Source organism: Miscanthus floridulus, chromosome 3 (assembly GCF_019320115.1).
Source record: "Miscanthus floridulus cultivar M001 chromosome 3, ASM1932011v1, whole genome shotgun sequence".
Lineage (NCBI taxonomy): Eukaryota > Viridiplantae > Streptophyta > Magnoliopsida > Poales > Poaceae > Miscanthus > Miscanthus floridulus.
Genome location: NC_089582.1, coordinates 26,621,823 through 26,638,969, shown reverse-complemented (window position 1 = coordinate 26,638,969; position 17,147 = coordinate 26,621,823). Strand labels below are relative to the sequence as shown.

Sequence of the window (17,147 nt, the reverse complement as noted above, 5' to 3'; positions counted from 1 at the left end):
GGCACTCGGCAAAGCTACTGTATCCCGTAGTGAGTGCAACCACAACGGCACAACCTGCTGACGACCGTGTTGATGAGTTGCAGGATTACTACAGGCAACAGCAAACAGAAGCAGCATAAACACAGAGCTCGAAAATTGGTTGATTTCTTCATTCATTGGTTGCCAATGACCAGAGGTATACAAAGGAGAAGCTAAGCCGACGAACTCAGTATACTGAAGAAGACGCTAAGCAGACAGGTGCCTGCCTCGCTCATCATCGGCGGCAGCGGGCAGGGTCTGCGTGGACACCACCCTTGGCGCCGCTAAGGAACTTCTCCATGGAATCGATGACGTGCCTTCCATGCGGGTACCTCGCCAGGCTGGTCGCGTTGCTACTTGCCACGTCCAGCAGCAACGCCACCTGCTGCTCCTCCGCCGTCACCACCATCTTCTGGATTACAAAGTTCGCGTATGGATTGATCATCATATCCTGCACCATATATAACATAGCATGATATGAGTGAGAAACAGCTAGTGCACTGAATGAAGGTCAAATAAAGGAAAAAAAGTCTGTGACAATGCTAGTCACCAACCACGAGATGGTCGAAGTGCTGGCCACCGCCTGCGCCGACGATCTCGTCGGCGATCAGCCGCCGGTCCTCCTGGCTCCCGAAGGTCAGGGACTTCTCCACCACGTTGGAGGCGAACTTGTGGTAGCTCATGCTCACCACGCGCCCGGCAAAATTCCTCACCATCGTGGACCGCATAGAGTGGCCTCCGTGCTCTACCAGCTGCTGCACCACGTAGTTCCCGAACTTATCCGCTGACAGCTTGTTAACGTTTTCCATAATCTCTGCTGTCAGCGTGTGGTAGATCTCTTGGTCTTTATAACGGGTCAACACTTTCTGGGAATGGTAGTAGAAGATAAACTGAATCAGTTTTTTTTTTATAATTAACTGAATCAGATTTCAAGTTGAATCAGATGACAATCATGACATAGCACTGAGAAACTGACACATAGGTCAATGAGCAAACCTGGATGACGTGGCAGCCGTAAGGATGGATGGACAGTGCCTTGGCCCTGCCGCAGAAGCTTTGGAGGATGAAGTGGATATCCTTCGGCGGCAGGCATTCTATGCACTTCTGGATTACGTGGTTCGCGAACTGGTCGCGAACACACTTGAGCACTTTGCTGCTGAGCTCTTTGGCCATCACAACCTTCTGATTGTGTTCCCCTACATCAAAAGCCTGAAACAGAGACAGCAAATGTAATGAACAGAAGCCAGATGAGTTATCAGTGATACACTTCAGACTTACTGCTGCAAAAGAACATCACAATTGACAAATATACAAATGATTAAATGCACACGTCTTAGCAATGCATAATTGCATATGAACATTAAAAATCAGGAAAATAAAAAGCCATGTGCAACCTTCAGAGTTACAGATAACTGTATGCACATAGTACAAATCATTTCTGAATCGATCTGAAATAACATTAGCCGGTTTACCTTTTGTATCACCCTGCAACTGTACTTATCATGGCTTAGGGGTAACATATGGCCAATCAGATTACTGATGATCTCTCGTTTGCAGGACTTTGGTCCATGCTCAAGAATCTGTAGGTGAAACAAAGATAATCAGTCAGTAATTTCTATGGGACATACGTCATGCCCAACTTATGACCTAGTGCTTCAAATTCGAGAAACTTTACCTTCTGGATGGCATGATTTCCAAACATATCAACAGCAAGCGTGCGCACACAAGGCATAATTTCCTTATAAACCATAACGACCTCTTCAGGTGTTGCCACCTCAATCGCCTGCTGTACAAAGCGGCTCCACTTGCGATCAGCACTGCATGCCAAACATACAGTAATTAAAAAAAAAGGTAATAAGTCACAACTCACAATGCAAGTTGATCTATATAAGCAGCTGACAGTAAACAGTTATGCACACCAGGAAGCTGCCACTTTGCCCTTGATGTCCATGAGACTCAAGGTAGGGCTCATCACCGGAGCCACGGTTTCCTGCTGGTTAACAGAAGGAATCACATTGTTGAATCCTCTGGCTCTATAATGCTGCTGCACTTGAGAGGAGCCAGCAGAGTGAGTACTTTGTTGCCGAATAACTGTAGTATCAGCCTCTGCTGGATTGTTCTCATAATGTGCCACCAGAGCATCACAAGCACAGTGGTTCTTCAGGTCTTGCATAGCCTGCTGGACGAGTCTCCCAGAAGTGGCCACGGTAGGGTCGAGGCATACACGAAAATATGCCACCTGGACCCAAATCAAATGTTCATATCTCTTTATGGCATCCTGGCTCAGCGGTGCATCTTCTTCGAGGTCTTGCTCGGCATTCCCTGGAGCACCTGAAATCTGACCACCTGATACAGGAGCAGGAGCAGGAACAAGCACAAGGTTTCCAGCAGGGCTCATTTGGCCATGGGCATTCAAGCCAGTATCCTGTGCACCCATTGCTAGTGAAGAGGAATGGATGCCTCCATGATAAAATGTTGGTAGTTGACTCCTGGCCTGAATAGGGAGACGCGATTGCACTGCTGTTGTCGCCTTTGGATCAACCTGAGGAGGAAACAACAATGGTTCAGTACCACATATAACGAGAAACTGAGTCTTGATGCCTAGCAAGCATACTTGTTAGTATATAATATTACCATTCACACTGCACAATGAGTCATATCCAGTATTGGATCAAAGGCAATTAGCAAATAAAGGAAAACTTCAACTTGGTAAAGTAGATCAACAGTTCCCATAATAGAACAGAATTAAATCCCAGCTTCTTTTTCACCATCACAGAGTTATGTCATGCAAAGCAAAATAGAACGCCCTACAGTATGTATGGAAACCTATTGTCAAATATAATACTTTTTCTTATGAGGCAATATACCGAACCTAGATCTTGGTGGCCAGTGGGGCCAGATTACCTCCACCATTTGGCTAGATCTAGGATCCCAGTCCCTTGGGTAGAAAAACCATAGGGGCACATCATGCTCAAATACTAAACCACCATCGTGAATCCTTCGGCGTACACTACTGGAATCGACACATTAGCCTACGGTTTTTGTAGTTCCCCAATGTTTGTAGAGCATCCTAGGGAAAGATCCTTTCCCTAGAATCGTGAAGCGGACCTCAATATTAGCGCTTTGATGAAAATTATAGTTCCCTAGTGATCTATTTATTCCCAACAAGCAAGACAATAAGCAATCACCTCTCGTATAAAAATAAATTTCATCAAATTCCAAGTTTCAGTCTTTGCAAAGGATAGTGTAATAGATAATGATTTACCTCGTGTCATCATTAAAGATGTCATGGTGTTAACTTGTGCAAAAATAAAGACGACCTTGGTGTATCCCAAAGCAAAAATCTGGTGGAGAGGCACTAGTAGATCGGGGGAGTAGGTGTGTTGCGGCGGCGAAGTCGGCGGTGGGTGGGCGTGATTCATGAATGGAAAAGGGGGGCGCTTTATATAGACAAACCCTAGCCACGGTTCATTATTGCATTGGGCCGAGCTTATTTTGTCTTAGCTTGGGCTAAACTTTCTACTTGTTGGACCTAGCCTATATACTAACATAATGTTGACCCAAAGAAAAAATTTGCCATTAGGACAACCTTGGCCATGTAGTATAGGGTAGCTTGAAGAATCACTGTCATGGTTCATGGGACCTTTGAAGAACATTATAACTATAAGAAAAAGGGTATTGAGCAATCAACTCCTACTCTTTTCTTTTGGATAGGCATCCTCCAAGCCCTACACTTTAGTAATTCTCTATATTTATGTGAGTATTCGATCAACGTTCTCTCATGCTTGCTCCTTTTTCATTGTTTTTTTGGGATTGATCCTTTGCCATATTAGGAAGAAGGATGGCCAACACCCCCTCCCCCTCCAAACTTGCATAGAAATGTACCAATTTAAAGCAATTATAGGACTTATAAAATAACATATGTCAGCAAAACCCTTTGGAATCTGTGTGATGTGTGTTTCTACTCACAAGGCAACAACCACATATCTTACATAGGCATAGGCATGACTTTGTATCCTATGAACTAATCACAACTTGATTTATTACAAGGTGTCACCTTCTTATCATTTAATCGCTCGAATTTTTCAATTTTGTGGCACGTTTGGTAGCGTGCAAAAAAAAACTTGTTTAATTTGTGAAGCAATATTTTTAAGCTAATTAGTGATTTATCTACTGACGTGGGAAAGCCAAATATGTGTTCATGCACATGGAAAGCTTTGTTGCAAGTGACAAGGATAGGAATCGAACATTGACCACAATATTTTTGGCAACACTAGAAATAATCTAAAGCAACAACCCCTGCTAGCTTCATCGGCCTCCTAGATTACAGCTAGTTACCACAATGAACTTAGCCACTTTGATTGCAGTCCTTGTGCCTTGAATCATGGTAAGGCATGAGGGTTGTCTCTACAGGGGATTGATAAAATGCCCACCGATGCCTAGAATAAGCTCCTTGCTACCTAAAGATAGTCGACCTCAGTCCTGGTGGAGTTGTTGACCACCTAACAAACCCAGCAGTGACCTCCTTTGTGTGAGCTTTGAATATAGTTAGGGATGAAGGTCTCCTCAACAAATTTGATCTCTGATTGAGCTCCTCCTATTGCGATTTAGAAAATCAACACCTGAGTTGCCATCCTCACCTTTAGAATTGAGGAAATCAGTATTAGGTGCAGGTACTACTATACTTATCACTTGGTACGAGGAGGATAATGAGTAGAATAATGGAATAGTGTAAGGGAGGGAACCAAACAAGTGCCCTAAACATGCCTTGCTTTGCTAGGCAATGCTAGGCTACTCTTTCTTGGCAAGGAAATCCGTGTAGAGGATCCAAACATGACCTTAGATTGGATCTAGGTAGCGTGGCATTTAACGAATATAGATCACATGTCCTAATTTGATCTTGGATGTGAGGCTCGCTCAGACGGTCAAAACTCGCTTGCTTATGTTGGTGTCATAATGTGTTGCCCTCCTAATCCATACAAGGAATCCTACTTCTTTTGTTACAACAACAATAAATAGTCTCAACAATCACGTGACGATTAACCTATTAGAAGTTGCATTCAATACTCTCCATCAAAATATTATATATGTTCTGAAACTACTAAATATATTACAAGAGAAGCTGACAAACTTTGGATCATATTAAGGGGACTCACATGGAAAAACCGAATGGTCAATTGTTCTAGATTCCTTAAACGTTGTAGATGTTTGTTTGCAAGTCTGATAAAAACATAGAGTACAACTCAAGGATTGGTCCGAACATCTTAAGAATACAACAATTTCAAAAAATCAATATAACTGAGAGCTCGAGGTGGTAGATGAATGAAGAACTCATCTCCCATAATGTCTAGACTTGCTCGTAGTTCCATATGTATCCACCTTAGCTCGTTCTTGTGCAATATTCAATTGTCATCCAGAATAAGAATCAATAATACCATAACATAGTAGACACATCTAATTCAATGTATGATTCCTTGCATTCATAGCCCCGTAAGTGATCGAGTAGCAATACCTGGGTAGATAAACGCAATGAAGAAGTATCAACCATCAATTTCACACCAAAAGATGTTGGAGAATATCCTAAGATGTTTTCCCATTTTCTCTTTCTTCATGCAATGTATGCCATTGGCCATTGCCATAAGGTTTATGGTCCAAATACTGGCAGGAGTTATTTCACCAAGCAAAGAAGTGTGTTTTTAAGGTAAACAAAGATGTTAAAGCCCATTTAAAAGAATGCCACATAGAATGTTTGTAAGAGAGAATCTAAACTAGTGTTTGAATAAGAGATGAACTAGAGTGGAGAATTAACAAAAACACTACAAAAGGCATGAGCAACTCGATTTGACCATCCAAAAATGAATTGACACACTATGATGATTGGAGAAGTATTGCCTGAGGCCTATGAAGCTTGAGCAAACCCCTAGCGTGTGAAGGAACCACTTGAATAAGAGATAGGGGTTCCCTAAATCATGGATTGATTTAGAGGATTGGAAGATCATGGATGACATGGAGAAAACCTACTAACTTTGTGGAATGATATCTTAGGACATGGAAACTAGACACATATACAAGGGTAGGATAGTATTTTTTGAGTGATTACCTTTTGGAGCCTAAAAATTTCCCCTTGATGTGAAATTGTAAGGATCATGTGCCCATGTGCATGATTTTATTATGTTTTTTATGAGTATGATGACAACCCAATCACTTGGAGTAACATGTGTGAGCTAAGATGTGTTAGATAACAGGTTCTACAAGGTCCTAGGAATGCATTAAAGAAAGTTTGATCAAGGTCCAAATTGAAACAGATAAGAAACAAGATTCCCAGAACATTCCTCATGCACTTGAACAAGCACTAGCTAGACTACTTTATTAGGGCCAAAGTATCATAAGATGTTGATCAACAACTATGACAGAGAATGAATTAGCCATCGAATGGATCTACTAAAGGGTAGGAATATGCCACCATATCATATAGTGCACATTAGTAAGGGTGGCAATTTGAAGACTACCATGAATTGGGCCACTAGATCATACGCTACAAGACAAAGGCGGCAGCCGATCACTCGGTGGCCGGTGCACATCACTATGGGTAGCATCGAGTTGTAGTGCCCACCGATTGATACAGTGTTGATCTAGGTACTAGACGACAGATCATTCGTGTGGGTCCTATTGCCAATGACTAAAATGTCAACTGACAACTAAAGTTGGCAATGGCTAGATATCCTATTGGATGGTAAGTTGTAGGATTTTGGGTGCCAACATATCATTCAGTGTTCACTGCAAAAGCAAGAATCTGCCCAACAACTAGGATCTTTTCGACGACTATATATGCCCTTGGCCGGCCATTTCTAGGGGTTGGGAACTATTAAAGCTATTGCAAGACTAGAATCGCTCCAGCATATTTGATGACATCCAAAGCATAGGATAGAACTTAGTGTTCATCTTTGTGAGAGTTAGTTGCAGCTTGAGAGTTTGGGCTATTGTCCCCTTATAATCTTTGTGAGCTAGAGCACTTGAGGTCATGGCGACCTTCTAATGACATCAACCCTCCGAGCTTGGTGTGGACCAACATCAACTTGGTGTAGGAGACTAGCGCCTTCCTTAGTGGAGAAGCTCCATACTGAACTGTGTCAAGGTAGCCGGGAGAGTCAGGCGATGGTGGTGAGCCTTTGTGGCTTTCCACACTTGCCTCATGTTTACGAACCTTTGTATCATACTCAACACCATGATCTCTGGGGAAAGCTTGGTGACCGGGAGCATACCTTGGTGAAGCATCAACATGGATTAAGGGTTGCTTTTTGGCAATCAATACCATGAGATATATCCTCATCTCCATGAGTTTTCCTTTCCTTGACGTGAGCTCTACTTACCATATTTAAGATTATGCATTGTGCTTTATTGTGTGGCCTTTACCTTTCCTAAATTAGCATAGACTAGATGATAGGATTGTCTCTAGGTTACAAAACCCTTCCCTAACTGTACTACTGTGGTGTTCTCTTCCCACTACTTGTAGTCGCCATGGTCCAGGGGATGAGAGAGCTGGCATCAGACCACTAACCTCGTGGCATCTATGTTCGTGACCAAAATTAATAGCACTACTCAATATGGGAAACTGGATGACCCTGTTTCCCAATACTGGATTACTACAAATCCTATAAACTGGATCATCTGGATTCCTCGGGATGAAATATCTGGTTTTGAGTAGTCTAAGAAGGAAGTCTAGGTTCTGGATAGTTTCATCAAATTCTCGACTTATATAAAGGGCCAAACTTCCCACCCTAGAAGGACATGGACGGTAGTGCAAACCACCTACTAGGTGGAAACATGAAACCAATTCAAAAAACGTACTTTGGTTGTTAAAAAAATCTGAAAATTGGCACGTCCATAAAACATGAAACCAATTGAAAAAACGTACTTTGGTTGTTAAAAAAATCTGAAAATTGGCATGTCCATAGTGTATACAAATATATACTTACGTGCAAAAGTTGATATGCAAACTCGTTTTAAAAAATCATATGAAAATGGCAAATTTCAGATGCATGTGCACTAGAAGACAAAATCCCTTACGTATGCACTATGGATTTTGTCTTCCAATGCACGAGCATTTGTCATTTTCATATGAAATTTTTTAGTTTAAGTTTGCATCTCAACTTGTGCATATGAGTACATATTTGTATGCACTATGGATATACCAAATTTAAAAAAAATGAACAACCAAAATATGTTTTTAAATTGGTTTCTATGTTTACACCTAGTATGTGGTTTGCACTACATATTTTGCCACCAAAAGAAAAGGTTACTCACATCGAGATAAGTAAGGCATATCATGATTAACAAAACTACAAAAGAATCCTTGTTCGAAATCTATGCAGATCATTAATACATACTACATAGGTAAGACGTAGATAATCAAGCAGTAGAAACGTAGAGTAACAATCACCAGGGAAATTAATTAAGTATCAGGACATAAATGAAATTTAAGCCACCAGCACATAAAGATATGGAGTATATCTAATAGATAATAGATGATGAGGCATAGAATTAATATAATCAAACCTGATAAACATAATAAGTATTGCAGTAGTAGTTACTAATTACATACAGCAGTATGATAGAGTATCCAAATTATTTAGAAATGAAGAAGTACCTCCAGCGTTGGCTGCTGGCGATCCACCGAGAAAATCTCATGGAGCTGGACGCCGCCCTTGCCGCGGGCCGTCTCCTCCGGGAACAGGCGGTAAGAAGGAACTGCTGCCGCTCCTGGACTGGACGAACCTCCTTGTGCTTGTTGTCATGTCCAGCACCAGTGGAGCCCCTCCTTGACGAACTTCCTTGGCATGGATCCATCGATCACCTGTATGAGCCACTGAAAATTCTATCGATCTGTGTTTAATAAATTACATACATACTGCAAATACAAGGGAACAAAAATCTACATAGTGCTACTAATAGCGTACTACTGGATGAACAGGTAGCTGTTTATTATAATCTTTCCCCTCTTTTTGGCTTTGCAAAAGGGGAGGATCAATAATACAAAATCGTATTCCATCTGTGCTATAACCTCATCAAATCAAAACCGTGTATGTATAAAAATTAAAAGAACGCCGTACACGATGGATTGAACAGAAACAAGCTGAGAACGCATATATATACTGCTAGGTGTCGGATACCATAAAATAGGGTACCCTAAGCAAGAACCGAAAAAATTGCTTAAACCTTGCAAATATCAAAGCCAAGGGACAACCACGAGGCCTCGGCCAAGTTTCCGATTCGCCCGAGGCCCGCGCCGCAAAGGCCTCGGACGAAAGACCAACTCTCCGCTCCGCCGAGGCCCCCTCGTCCGAGGCCCGGCCCCGCAAGGCCTCGGACGGGATACCAGTTCTCCGATTCGCCCGAGGCCCAGCCCCGCAAGACCTCGGACGAGTTACCAGTTCTCCGATTCGCCCGAGACCCCGCCCGAAAGGCCTCGGACAAAGCGCCGATTCTCCGCCTCGCACGAGGCCGGCTAGGCAACAACCTCGTCGCCTCCGCCTTGACCAGCTCCTCTGACAAAACGTCACGCATCCAACCACTACCGCAAACGCCAGCCGCACGTCGGCGCAGTACAACAGAGTGGCCGACAAGACGGGAGACAAGACTGGGCAGGGGTTACCGGTCACTGTGCTTAGCACTGTGCCCGTAACTGGCGCCCGTACCGCACTGTGCTACCAACTCCGGCTCCGAGAACGACGCGGCGTGGGGAGTCACGTCCGGATCACTGTAGCCTCGGAATCAGTGCACAGGACCAACTGCTCCCTCCAAGCCTCGGCAATCTGTTTCAGGGTCTCGGCAGCCTCGGGATTCGCGCCAGCCGAGCCCCCGCCCCCCGATGGCTCAGCCTCGGCACCAACTGGGCCTCGGCTCTTTATATCGTCAACGCACAGCGACCGGCGCGTCGCCCGCCATGCCCTGCGTCAAGCTATCACTGGAGCTCCCACGTCGCACAGGATCGGGTGTGACTGGCGCGTTGCTCCAGCACATCAAGGACAGGGCCGCTCTATCGACCATACCGCCACAGTAGATAGCTACAGGGCTCGGACGTGCCATCTCCGCCTACAAGACGCTGCGTAGCAAACACATGTACCACCCTGGTCCCCCCTTCGACTATAAAAGGGAGTGACCGGGGCCATTTCTAGACACGGACACACGAACACACAGACGGATAGGGAGTAGACGAGATATACGAACACACGCTCGACACTCTGTACACGCGCTCTTCCTCGTTCCCAGAGATCCACATCTCAAATAACTCACGACCGCTCCACGCGGAGACCTGGGACTATCTCCCTCTCTCACCCTGCTTGTAAACCCCTACTACAAGCACTTCGGTGCAAGGAATACAAGATCGCTCCCTCAGACTGGACGTAGGGCACCCATTGCCTAAACCAGTATAAACCTTGTGTCTCTTTGCATCACCATCCGGGATAGGGGGCACGTAGCTCAAATTCACTCGTTGGTTGAGGACCCCCCCGGTCCAAAACACCGACAGTTGGCGCGCCAGGTAGGGGGGAAGTCCGCCATCGTCGTTGCGGAGGTAGAACCAGCTGGTATACCAGCGGCGATTGGATGACGCGAGCTGGGCCGGGATGTAAAGGTGTGCCGGTCTTGGCGCACTTGGAGAGTGCAACCGCCGGCCCTCGTCACCTTCCTTGTGCCCGTCGACTTGGTAGTGTGCCTCGCCCAAAAGAGGTGAAGCCACAGCTCCCAATGGGGAGCAATGCCCAGGTACCCCTCGCAGACGGCGACGAAGATGGCCACCTGCGCGATGGAGTTGGGGTTGAAGTTATGAAGCTCCACGCCGTAGTAGTGCGGGAGCGCCCGCATGAACCGGTCCACCGGCAGGCCGAAACCACGCTCATGGAAGGACACGAAGCTCACAACGTAGCCATCGCGCGGCCTCGGCTCCGGCTCGCCCCCCGGAGCAATCCACTCCGGCCTGCTGGGGTCGGTAACCAGGCGGAGGAGGCCGTCGTCGACAAGCGACTGCAGCACCTCTGCGGTTACGTCGGACCGATCCCAAGGATCCGCCGGGAGGAGAACGACTCCGACCATGAGTGTGGAGAAGAATGTGACTATGGCGGTAAGGCTCGCTCTCTCCCTCTCTTCCTCCCCCTTCTCCCTTCTTCCCCCCAACGCTCTCTGTTCTTAGCAACGGCGGGTGCGCAGCAAAAGCGAATGCAGGCAGGGTAAGGAGGAGAAGGGCGAGGCTCGTTACTTATTTATGCAGGAAGGGGGCGAAACGGATGGGCGACGAAATCGGGGAAGTTTCCCTCAAATCTGAAACAGTTACCCAGATCCGATTTTACCGCCCACGCGCCCACCTTTTCCTCATTAAATTGCACGCATAGTTATGTCCCATCTGCTGACAACGCGTCGCGTCCGACCACGGCAGCCGCAGGCGCCGTTTCACCCCCCCCCCCCCGAGAAAACCGCCTCAAAAGGCGCGCCTGCCATTGTCAGCCGACGGGAGGGGAATATCTCCCACCCAATTCCTTTCAGACGAAGGAACTGGGCACCGAGCCCGCTACGGTCCAGGGGTTCGAAGGCTGGGCCCCCGGGGGTTTCGACAGCCGCCCCAGGACAACAGAGTCAGGGACGACTATGGGCGAGCCCGTACATGGCCGAGGCCCGAGCAAGCGATCGCTCGGGATGCCCTAAGTCGTGTCCGAGACCGGTGAGGAGGTCTCCGAATGGGATCCCACCGTAGGGAGGCATCGAGCCCCCGGGGCCAATCGAATGGCCCTGGGACCCACTAGAGAAGCCCTCTGGTACTTTTGGAGTGCGTCTATGGACCGCTAGCGACCCCTATCGAATGGGGCATGGGCCTCCACTCGGACTTACCCGATAACAGCTCACCGGAAGTGTCACCGCTCGCGCCCACCGAGGGTAGCCTGGCATATTCCACCCCTCCTTCAGAACGAAAAGGATGCGTGAGGGTCGCACAAAAAGCCAGGGGAACTCCTGATCGCCCTCTCGCTCTGTGTAGAGGCTCGGGGGCTCTTCCTGCAACCTTGTCGAGACCCAGCGACCTAGGCTCGCACCCGAGGGCTCGGCAAACAACCCCTCCTTCCGAACAAAAAGGATGCGCGAGGGTCACACAAAAAGCTAGGGGAACTCCTGATCGCCCTCTCGCTCCGTGCGGAGGCTTAGGGGCTCTTCCTGCAACCTTGTCGAGACCCAGCGACCCAAGCTCGCACTAAAGGGCTCGGCAAACAACCCCTCTGCGCAAGGGCCACACAAAAAGCCACGGGAGCTCCTGATCGCCCTCTTGCCCCGTGCAGAGGGGGGCTCTTCCTGAACCATGCCGAGGCCCTAGGCTCGCACCCGAGGGCTCGGCAAACCACCCCTCCTTTCGAAAAGGATGCGTGAGGGTCGCATAAAAACTACACCCAGGACGAAGACAAGCAACCCGAGCTCGCACTCGGAGGCTCGGAAGAACGCGACGAAGGGCACCGAGCCCGTTACGGTCCAAGGGTTCAAAGGCTGGGCCCCCAAGGTTTCAATAGCCGCCCCAGGACAACAGAGTCAGGGATGACTATGGGCGAGCCCGTACATGGCCAAGGCCCGAGCAAGCGATTGCTTGGGATGCCCTAAGTCGTGTCCGAGACCGGCAGGGAGGTCTCCGAATGGGATCCCACCGTAGGGAGGCATCGAGCCCCCGGGGCCAATCAAACGGCCCTGGGACCCACTAGAGAAGCCCTCTAGTACTTTTGGAGTGTGTCTCTAGACCGCTAGCCGACCCCTATCGAATGGGGCACGGGCCTCCACTCTGACTTACTCGATAATAGCTCACCGGAGGTGTCATCGCTCGCGCCCACGGAGGGTAGCCTGGCACACTCCACCCCTCCTTCCGAACGAAAAGGACGTGCGAGGGCCACACAAAAAAGATAGGGAAACTCCTGATCGCTCTCTTGCCCCGCACAGAGGCTCAGGGGCTCTTCCTGCAAACAAGCCAAGACCCAGCGATCCGAACTCGCACTCGGGGCCTCAACAAACGTGATAACACCCCTCACTCAACAGAGAAAAAGCCCCTGGAGGAGTGAATCCACTCCTCTAGGGCCTCGGAGGCTACACCCGGCGGGTGTGCTCGCGCGCACCCACCGAAGCCTCGAGCACAAAAAACAAATCCCGACGGGAGCTTCTGCAAGCCAAGTTTCGCCAAAAACCTCAGGGAGAGTGCTCACACTCCCCCCAAGGCTCGGGGGCTACTGTCGGATACCATAAAATGGGATACCCTAAGCAAGAACCGAAAAATTGCTTAGACCTTACAAATATCAAAGCCAAGGGACAACCACGAGGCCTCGGCCAAGTTTCCGATTCGCCCGAGGCCCGCGCCGCAAAGGCCTCGGATGAAAGACCAACTCTCTGCTCCGCCGAGGCCCCCTCGTCCGAGGCCCGGCCCCGCAAGGCCTCGGACGAGATACCAGTTCTCCGATTTGCCCGAGGCCCAGCCCCGCAAGACCTCGGACGAGTTACCAGTTCTCCGATTCGCCTGAGACCCCGCCCAAAAGGCCTCGGACAAAGCGCCGATTCTCCGCCTCGCGCGAGGCCGGCTCGGCAACAACCTCGTCGCCTCCGCCTTGACCAGCTCCTCTGACAAAACGTCACGCATCCAACCACTACCGCAAACGCCAGCCGCACGTCGGCGCAATACAGCAGAGTGGCTGACAAGACGGGAGACAAGACTAGGCAGGGGGTACCGGTCACTGTGCTCAGCACTGTGCCAGTAACTGGCGCCCGTACCGCACTGTGCTACCAACTCCTGCTCCGAGAACGACGCGGTGTGGGGAGTCACGTCCGGATCACTGTAGCCTCAGAATCAGTGCACAGGACCAACTGCTCCCTCCAAGCCTCGGCAATCCGTTTCAGGGTCTCGGCAGCCTCGGGATTCGCGCCAGCCGAGCCCCCCCCGATGGCTCGGCCTCGGCACCAACTGAGCCTCGGCTCTTTATATCGTCAACGCACAACGACCGGCGCGTCGCCCGCAATGCCCTGCGTCAAGCTATCACTGGAGCTCCCACGTCGCACAGGATCGGGTGTGACCGGCGCGTTGCTCCAGCACATCAAGGACAGGGCCGCTCTATCGACCATACCGCCACAATAGATAGCTACAGGGCTCGGACGTGCCATCTCCGCCTACAAGACGCTGCGTAGCAAACACATGTACCACCCTGGTCCCCCCTTCGACTATAAAAGGGAGTGACCGGGGCCATTTCTAGACACGGACACACGAACACACAGACGGATAGGGAGTAGACGAGATATACGAACACACGCTCGACACTCTGTACACGCGCTCTTCCTCGTTCCCAGAGATCCACATCTCAAATAACTCACGACCGCTCCACGCGGAGACCTGGGACTATCTCCCTCTCTCACCCTGCTTGTAAACCCCTACTACAAGCACTTCGGTGCAAGGAATACAAGATCGCTCCCTCAGACTGGACGTAGGGCACCCATTGCCTAAACCAGTATAAACCTTGTGTCTCTTTGCATCACCATCCGGGATAGGGGGCACGTAGCTCAAATTCACTCGTTGGTTGAGGACCCCCCCGGTCCAAAACACCGACAGTTGGCGCGCCAGGTAGGGGGGAAGTCCGCCATCGTCGTTGCGGAGGTAGAACCAGCTGGTATACCAGCGGCGATTGGATGACGCGAGCTGGGCCGGGATGTAAAGGTGTGCCGGTCTTGGCGCACTTGGAGAGTGCAACCGCCGGCCCTCGTCACCTTCCTTGTGCCCGTCGACTTGGTAGTGTGCCCCGCCCAAAAGAGGTGAAGCCACAGCTCCCAATGGGGAGCAATGCCCAGGTACCCCTCGCAGACGGCGACGAAGATGGCCACCTGCGCGATGGAGTTGGGGTTGAAGTTATGAAGCTCCACGCCGTAGTAGTGCGGGAGCGCCCGCATGAACCGGTCCACCGGCAGGCCGAAACCACGCTCATGGAAGGACACGAAGCTCACAACGTAGCCATCGCGCGGCCTCGGCTCCGGCTCGCCCCCCGGAGCAATCCACTCCGGCCTGCTGGGGTCGGTAACCAGGCGGAGGAGGCCGTCGTCGACAAGCGACTGCAGCACCTCTGCGGTTACGTCGGACCGATCCCAAGGATCCACCGGGAGGAGAACGACTCCGACCATGAGTGTGGAGAAGAATGTGACTATGGCGGTAAGGCTCGCTCTCTCCCTCTCTTCCTCCCCCTTCTCCCTTCTTCCCCCCAACGCTCTCTGTTCTTAGCAACGGCGGGTGCGCAGCAAAAGCGAATGCAGGCAGGGTAAGGAGGAGAAGGGCGAGGCTCGTTACTTATTTATGCAGGAAGGGGGCGAAACGGATGGGCGACGAAATCGGGGAAGTTTCCCTCAAATCTGAAATAGTTACCCAGATCCGATTTTACCGCCCACGCGCCCACCTTTTCCTCATTAAATTGCACGCATAGTTATGTCCCATCTGCTGACAACGCGTCGCGTCCGACCACGGCAGCCGCAGGCGCCGTTTCACCCCCCCCCCCCCGAGAAAACCGCCTCAAAAGGCGCGCCTGCCATTGTCAGCCGACGGGAGGGGAATATCTCCCACCCAATTCCTTTCAGACGAAGGAACTGGGCACCGAGCCCGCTACGGTCCAGGGGTTCGAAGGCTGGGCCCCCGGGGGTTTCGACAGCCGCCCCAGGACAACAGAGTCAGGGACGACTATGGGCGAGCCCGTACATGGCCGAGGCCCGAGCAAGCGATCGCTCGGGATGCCCTAAGTCGTGTCCGAGACCGGTGAGGAGGTCTCCGAATGGGATCCCACCGTAGGGAGGCATCGAGCCCCCGGGGCCAATCGAATGGCCCTGGGACCCACTAGAGAAGCCCTCTGGTACTTTTGGAGTGCGTCTATGGACCGCTAGCGACCCCTATCGAATGGGGCATGGGCCTCCACTCGGACTTACCCGATAACAGCTCACCGGAAGTGTCACCGCTCGCGCCCACCGAGGGTAGCCTGGCATATTCCACCCCTCCTTCAGAACGAAAAGGATGCGTGAGGGTCACACAAAAAGCCAGGGGAACTCCTGATCGCCCTCTCGCTCTGTGTAGAGGCTCGGGGGCTCTTCCTGCAACCTTGTCGAGACCCAGCGACCTAGGCTCGCACCCGAGGGCTCGGCAAACAACCCCTCCTTCCGAACAAAAAGGATGCGCGAGGGTCACACAAAAAGCTAGGGGAACTCCTGATCGCCCTCTCGCTCCGTGCGGAGGCTTAGGGGCTCTTCCTGCAACCTTGTCGAGACCCAGCGACCCAAGCTCGCACTAAAGGGCTCGGCAAACAACCCCTCTGCGCAAGGGCCGCACAAAAAGCCACGGGAGCTCCTGATCGCCCTCTTGCCCCGTGCAGAGGGGGGCTCTTCCTGAACCATGCCGAGGCCCTAGGCTCGCACCCGAGGGCTCGGCAAACCACCCCTCCTTTCGAAAAGGATGCGTGAGGGTCGCATAAAAACTACACCCAGGACGAAGACAAGCAACCCGAGCTCGCACTCGGAGGCTCGGAAGAACGCGACGAAGGGCACCGAGCCCGTTACGGTCCAAGGGTTCAAAGGCTGGGCCCCCAAGGTTTCAATAGCCGCCCCAGGACAACAGAGTCAGGGATGACTATGGGCGAGCCCGTACATGGCCAAGGCCCGAGCAAGCGATTGCTTGGGATGCCCTAAGTCGTGTCCGAGACCGGCAGGGAGGTCTCCGAATGGGATCCCACCGTAGGGAGGCATCGAGCCCCCGGGGCCAATCAAACGGCCCTGGGACCCACTAGAGAAGCCCTCTGGTACTTTTGGAGTGTGTCTCTAGACCGCTAGCCGACCCCTATCGAATGGGGCACGGGCCTCCACTCTGACTTACCCGATAACAGCTCACCGGAGGTGTCATCGCTCGCGCCCACGGAGGGTAGCCTGGCACACTCCACCCCTCCTTCCGAACGAAAAGGACGTGCGAGGGCCACACAAAAAAGATAGGGAAACTCCTGATCGCTCTCTTGCCCCGCACAGAGGCTCAGGGGCTCTTCCTGCAAACAAGCCAAGACCCAGCGATCCGAACTCGCACTCGGGGCCTCAACAAACGTGATAACACC

General features: G+C 50.6%; 1 protein-coding gene across 1 annotated transcript; it reads right to left on the bottom strand.

The window, feature by feature from the left end:
- Positions 1-253: 253 nt before the first annotated feature.
- On the bottom strand, positions 254-2,455 carry LOC136543362 (pumilio homolog 1-like). The gene is made up of 6 exons (XM_066535832.1): positions 1,938-2,455; positions 1,694-1,835; positions 1,491-1,598; positions 1,015-1,227; positions 573-884; positions 254-469 (listed from the first exon to the last, which is right to left on the bottom strand). The coding sequence occupies exons 1-6, from the start codon at positions 2,453-2,455 to the stop codon at positions 254-256; spliced, it is 1,509 nt and encodes a 502-aa protein (XP_066391929.1).
- Between the last annotated feature and the right edge of the window lie 14,692 nt (positions 2,456-17,147).